Source organism: Phaseolus vulgaris, chromosome 10, assembly GCF_000499845.2.
Source record: "Phaseolus vulgaris cultivar G19833 chromosome 10, P. vulgaris v2.0, whole genome shotgun sequence".
NCBI classification, from domain to species: Eukaryota; Viridiplantae; Streptophyta; class Magnoliopsida; order Fabales; family Fabaceae; genus Phaseolus; species Phaseolus vulgaris.
The window spans coordinates 24,551,324-24,557,656 of NC_023750.2; the positions used below are offsets into that span (position 1 = coordinate 24,551,324).

Sequence of the window (6,333 nt, forward strand, 5' to 3'; positions counted from 1 at the left end):
CATGGATAGGGTGCTCTCGCCCATGCTGGGAAGGAACGTACATGCCTATGTAGATGACATGGTGGTTACGTCCCAAGAGAAGAAGCATCATGCAGCTGATCTGGAAGAACTATTCACCACCATTGCCAAGTACAGGCTGAAGCTCAACCCTGAGAAATGTATCTTTGGTGTGGAGGCTGGGAAGTTCTTGGGTTTCCTCTTAACAGAGCGGGGAATCAAAGCTAACCCAGAGAAGTGTGCGGCAATCGTGGCAATGAGGAGCCCAACGACGGTGAAGGAAGTGCAACAGCTCACCGGTCGCTTGGCGGCTTTGTCCCGGTTTATGTCCGCTGGAGGGGAGAAAGGTCATCCATACTTCCAGTGTCTTAAACGCAATAGCAGATTCCTCTGGACACAGGAGTGCGAGGAGGCCTTCATCAAACTGAAGGAGTATCTGGCGAGCCCACCAGTCTTGCGAAAACCTCAGGTAGGCATCCCTCTTCGTCTGTATTTCGCTGTGACGGAGAGAGCAGTCAGCTCAGTCCTGGTGCAAGAGCAAGACCAGACCCAGAGGCCTGTTTACTTCGTGAGTAAGGTGCTGCAAGGTCCTGAAACAAGGTACCAGGCCCTCGAGAAGGCTGCCCTGGCGGTGGTGTTTTCAGCCAGAAGACTCAGGCATTACTTCCACAGTTTCACAGTGGTGGTGATGACTGATCTGCCTATCCAAAACGTGCTGAAGAAGCCTGATGTAGCAGGCAGGATGGTCAAATGGGCGGTGGAATTGTCAGAATTTGACATTCAGTACGAGCCCCGAGGACCGATCAAGGGGCAGGTGTTCGCGGACTTTGTGGTCGAGCTGTCGTCGATCGCGACACCTGCAGGAGGTTTAGATTTCCGATGGGTGTTATCGGTGGATGGCTTCTCTAATCAGCAGGGAAGCGGCGCTGGATTCATCCTGGAAGGCCCAAACGGGGTACTGATCGAGCAGTCCCTCCGCTTTGCCTTCAAGGCTAGCAACAATCAGGCGGAGTATGAAGCCCTGATCGCAGGAATGTTGCTAGCAAGAGAAATGGGAGCAAGAAATCTGCTGGCCAAAAGCGACTCTTTGCTGGTCACCGGGCAGGTTACAGGGGAGTTCCAAGCAAAAGATCCCAGATGGCAGCCTACCTGGAGTATGTGCAACTCCTGAAGACGTCCTTTGCCGAGTTTGAATTGGTGCACGTACCAAGAGAGCAAAATGCCAGAGCAGACCTGCTTGCCAAGCTGGCCAGCTCAGGCAAAGGGGGGAAGCAGAGGACCGTCATTCAGGAGACCCTGAAGGTGCCGCGCGCGTTCGTGTCAGACAACCAGGTACTTCATGTATACAAATCAATGGAGCGTCTAACGATCAGTCATCGGTCGTTGACCCAAGAAACGCTGAGAGCACCGAGGGTGAGATCGCGACCGTCGAAGACCGATGAGTCGATGGAGGTCCACGCGGAGAAGGAACCCGACACCTGGATAACGCCATACCAGTTATACTTAGAAGATGGTGTACTCCCGCTCGACATGGCAGAGGCAAAAAGGATAAAGAGGAGTTCAAGTAAGTTTACTCTAATAGATGGAAACCTCTTTAGATTTGGATTTTCTCACCCTGTGCAGATCTGTGTGCGCGGCGAGCAATGCACCAGACTCATGTCAGAGCTGCACGAGGGGGTGTGCGGAAGCCACGTAGGTGGTCGCGCTTTGGCAAGTAGGACACTCCGCGCGGGGTACTACTGGCCAAAGCTGAAGGAAGACTGCATAAAGTTTGCTCAGCGCTGCAAACAGTGTCAACTGCATGCAGACTGGCACAAGGCACCCCCTGAGGAGTTGAGGTCCATCCATAGCCCATGGCCATTCCACACATGGGGGATCGACATCCTAGGACCTTTTCCCCTGGCGATAAGGCAGATGAAGTTTCTCATCGAGGCCATCGAGTACTTCACCAAGTGGGTGGAGGCAGAGCCAGTCGCACACATCACCGCACAGAAAGTCGAGCACTTCGTCTGGAAGAACATCGTCTGCCGCTTCGGAATACCCAAGAGGTTGGTCTCCGACAATGGCACCCAGTTCACGAGTCATCAGCTGAGGAAGATGTGTGAAGAGTTAAAGATACAGCAGGTTTTCGCTTCAGTGGAACACCCACAAACCAATGGGCAGGTGGAGTCTGCCAATCGAGCACTGCTCAGGGGGCTGAAGCGAAGACTAGACAAGGCCAAAGGAGGCTGGGCAGAGGAGGTCCCCAGAATTGTATGGTCTTATCATACCACCCCACAGTCCAACACCCATGAGACACCCTTCAGCCTTGTCTATGGGACAGACGCCATGATTCCCGTGGAAATACAGGAGAGCTCCCCCAGATTCTTGAACTTCATTGCTGAAGAGTCCAATGAAGAACGTAAGGTGAATCTCGACCTGCTGGACGAAGTGCGAGAAGAAGCCAGAGTCAGTGCTGAAGCCGTAAAGAGAAGAGTAGAGCGGAGGCACAACTCTAAAGTGAGGCCCAGGCGCTTCCAAGAAGGTGATCTGGTGATGAGAAAGGCGCATCAGAATGAGATGGAGAACAAGTTGTCTCCAAAGTGGACAGGCCCGTACAGAGTGGTCGAGACGTTAGAGAACGGAGCTTATCGGCTAGAAACTCTGGAGGGAGGAGCAATCCCCAGAACGTGGAACGCCACCCATTTAAAATTTTACTTCAGTTAAGTTGTAAAGTAGTTGCGTTCTCGCGCTAAAAGATACATGCTTTGTATGTGGTGGAAACAGTTGAACAGACAAGGGGGCACTCTTTGCAGCGCTGAGCAAGTGTGTGCACCGAATTAAAGAAAAAATTTCCAGCATATCAAGTGTGTGCAAGTATTAAAGTTAAAATCCTCCTTGCCCCAGGAGCAAGTGCAGGTGATCGGTTAGGCCTTACTTGCCCTAGGCGCAAGTACTGGCACCGATCTAAGTCTTCCTCACCCCAGGTGTGAGCGCAACCAGTTAAGGGTTTGAAAAGCCCGGGGTGCTAGTAAGACCAAGAGAGGGAAAGGAAAGATTTTGACAAATGTCCTTACCCACTTGGCATACACCAATATTGGCCCAGTAAGGCTCTTAGTCCGAAACCCTTCTCACCCCAGGAGTGAGGCAGGGAATGAACGACCCAATCCGTCGAAGGGTGATGACCTTGGGGAAAGTAAGAGGGGTCGGCGAGAAACACTTTCTTTCCCCAAAACGAGGCATCACCTCGAGCGATCGATGTCAAGGTCCTCTATGCACTTAGCGCTAGAGCGATAGAGAAGCTAAGTGAAGATCGAAGAACGATCACTGATGAGCCGTCAGTGATTGGTTAGTGGTGCAAAGCAGCGCACAAGAACTGTTAAACGCAAGGCTAAGGGAGTAGCTAGTCGTGATCAAGTAGAGGCCAAGAACAAGGGAGGCAGATCGCGCTAGGCCTAAGCTGGTTAACACTTAGTCGTGTGCAAAGGGAAAGACAAAGCTCAAGATCGCGCTAGGCCTAAGCTGGTTAACACTTAGTCGTGTGCAAAGGGAAAGACAAAGCTCAAGATCGCGCTGAACCTAAGCTAGCTAACAGTTAGTCGTGTGCATAAAGAAAGGTGAAGCTCAAGAAAAATGCAAGAGAAGAAGCTCATGCAAATTGAGAGTTTATATTCACAACCAAGTTTATACAAATTTTGAGTTCTAAGAGAAGTTGTGCAGAAGTTAAAATTTACAAGAAAGAGAAAAGATTAAGGGGCAGGAGGGGTGAGCTTTCCATCTACCACTTCGTGATAGATGTTGAACTGCGAGAGGTCCAGGTCTGGGAGAATGCATCTGATTTGCTCGAGTGCTAGCTCGAATCCGTCAGTAAGGGCATCAGCACCCACGTTCATCAAATCAGCCTTCTCCGCCTCCAGTTTTTGCTTTGAGGCCTCCGCAGCATCTCTCTCAGTGGTAAGGGCAGCAAGGGAGGAGGCAGCTTCTTCCAGTTGGCCCTTGGCTTCAGACAGCTTGCCCACCACCTCCTCAAGCTTTTTCTCTCCAGCAGCAGCCGCTTCTTTGGTGGACTCGAGCTCCCCCACTAGTTGAGAGTTCAGCTGGCGTAGGGAGGAGGTCTCGGCCCGTAGCTCCACCACCGCGCAGTCCAGAGAGCTCACAGTCTGCCCCATCAAGATCTCCGTCTTGATGGTCTCTTGGACCTGCGCTAGGTACTCCCTCCTAGCTTTCTCCACCATGCACCGCATCAGCTCTACAGACCCTTGAGCAGCTTCGAAGTGAAAATCGTATAAGAAGTGGCAATTCAAGTTTGCATGCATATAAAAACAATTACATAAGCAGCGTCATTAAAGATAAAAGTTTTTACAAAGAAGAGGTGATGGAAGAAGGTAGCTAGTCTTCAGAGCGTAGAATCTTCCCATCCACCACCTCGTTGCTGATCGACACCATGGAAAGGTCGAGCTCTGGGTACTGACATGCTACTTTCTCCAGAGCAGCGTCAAACCCAGCGGTGAGGACTTGGGCAGCGCTCTGCTCGAGCTCGTGTGTTTGCTTCTTCAGTTCTTCCGTTTCCTCACGAGCTCGAGCGAGTTCTTCAACGGCTTTTTTGCCTTCGTCCCGAGCTTGGGCCAGCTCTGCAGCGATATTTTTGACGTCCTCGCGAGCTTCGGCGAGCTCGGCGAGAGCATTGTCCCTTTCCTTCTCGACCTTCCCAAGAAGGATCTCCCGATCTGCCGATCTCTTCTCGAGGTTCTCCACCCTGGACGCTTCCGCCTTTTTTGCAGCCTCCAGATCCGCCACCTTGAGCCTATATGGGACCAGCTTGCTCTCCAAGTCAATCTTCTCTTGGAGTTGGAGGTGCAGTTTTTGGCGTAGATTGGAGGCTTCCTTGCACGTGCTTCTTAGCTCCGCGTCCATTGCATCCTCCAGCCTTGAGTGCTCCAGCTCAGTCATCAGCAAGTTGCACGTGAGCTTTTCCGCCTCAGCCCTTATCATCAGATTTGACTCCTTGAGCGCGGAGTTCTCCTCTTGAAGCTTCTTGAGGGAGTCCTTCACAGCTCTTGATACAAGCAGGGCAAGATCTTCCGCCATAGTCTTCAGTTGGGCTGTGAAGGGCCTCAAGGTCTCTTCAAAGGAAGTTGGGAGGCTTGAGGTTACTGCTGGAGGTGGTGGAGGAGTTTGGTGCTGACTTTCACCACCACCCTCTTGAGTTTGTAGGGCGAGGGGGGCTTCTAGGCATGGTGGTGAGGTCGGGGATTCTGTTATCAATATTGGCGAGACCTGAGCGCCCTCATCTCCTCCTAATGCGGCCCCGGTGATAGATGTGGTTGAAGGAGGACCCTCTCCGACAGATACGAATGGTGTTGAGGCGCTCGGAGGGTTCTCTACATAGTTAGGGCTGCTGATTTCAACCACTAGGGGTGCGGCGGCCAGGGGCGTTGCTTGGACTGGTTGCAGTGGAGCTGGAGGTGAGGGCGGTGTTGGTGTTGGGAGTGTAGGTGGTGTAGAGGTGGCCACCCTTTTCCTCTTAGCGACGAGGCCATCCTCGGTTTCCTCATCATCGTCTTCTTCCTCTTGCACCACCTGAGGAGTTTTCCTTTTGGGTCTCCTCAAAATTAGCTTTTTCCTTTCTGGGGCGGGCAGTACCCAGAAGGAGTTGGACCTCGGGGAGGAGTTTTGCATTGGGTAGCAGCGATCGCCGCCACCGGGTTGGGCGTAGCTTGGGAGCCCGCCGCGGGCTTGTGGGATCGGGCGATCACCCTCAATTCCGCCAGTTTCCCTTTTCCCAACATGTTATCTGCACAAGGTAAAAAACAGATCAGCAACCAAGGAAGAAGCAAAACATGCAAGTGCATTCATACAAAGATGACACAAGTAGTACATGGATGAAAGATCAAGGTCAACACAGAATAATGGGATGCCAAAATAGAGTGGTGAAGACGCTAAGTTAGTGCTAACTCGAAGTGAGAGACTTGGTACTGGAGTAGGGGCTAACCTATGTGTATTTCGAGTTGGCTCTCCAAGAACTCGTAGGGAATAATTGAGGCAGTGGGAAAGGTGATGTTGACGGCAGCCACGCTCTTCCAGAAGAGACAAAGATCTTTGTCTAACTGCCCCATGTTGTCAGGACTTCTTGGTCTCCTGAAGCTGTCCTTGGAGTCCTTGTTCCCCTTGTTTACCCAATACAAGGGGAAGCCGTCAAGCAGTGAGGGGTCTTGCTCATTCTGGAACGCCTTCACGAACTTCCCTTTCCAGTCTTTATAAGATTGCTGGAAGATTGAGAAGATTGATCTCCCAGCAATCCCGTTCAAGCTGACCCAGAGGCGATCTCCGGGATTCTTTGCCTCAAACAGGAAGAGG

The 6,333-nt window shown here is 51.8% G+C and overlaps 1 protein-coding gene across 1 annotated transcript; it reads right to left on the reverse strand.

Moving 5' to 3' along the window:
- Positions 1-4,365: 4,365 nt before the first annotated feature.
- LOC137817335 (uncharacterized) lies at positions 4,366-5,655 on the reverse strand. The gene has a single exon (XM_068620608.1). The coding sequence runs from the start codon at positions 5,653-5,655 to the stop codon at positions 4,366-4,368; it is 1,290 nt and encodes a 429-aa protein (XP_068476709.1).
- Positions 5,656-6,333: the final 678 nt, after the last annotated feature.

Coding starts and splice junctions, on each gene's coding strand:
- LOC137817335 (XM_068620608.1), bottom strand. CDS start 5,655: ATGCAAAACTCCTCCCCGAGGTCCAACTCCTTCTGGGTACTGCCCGCC.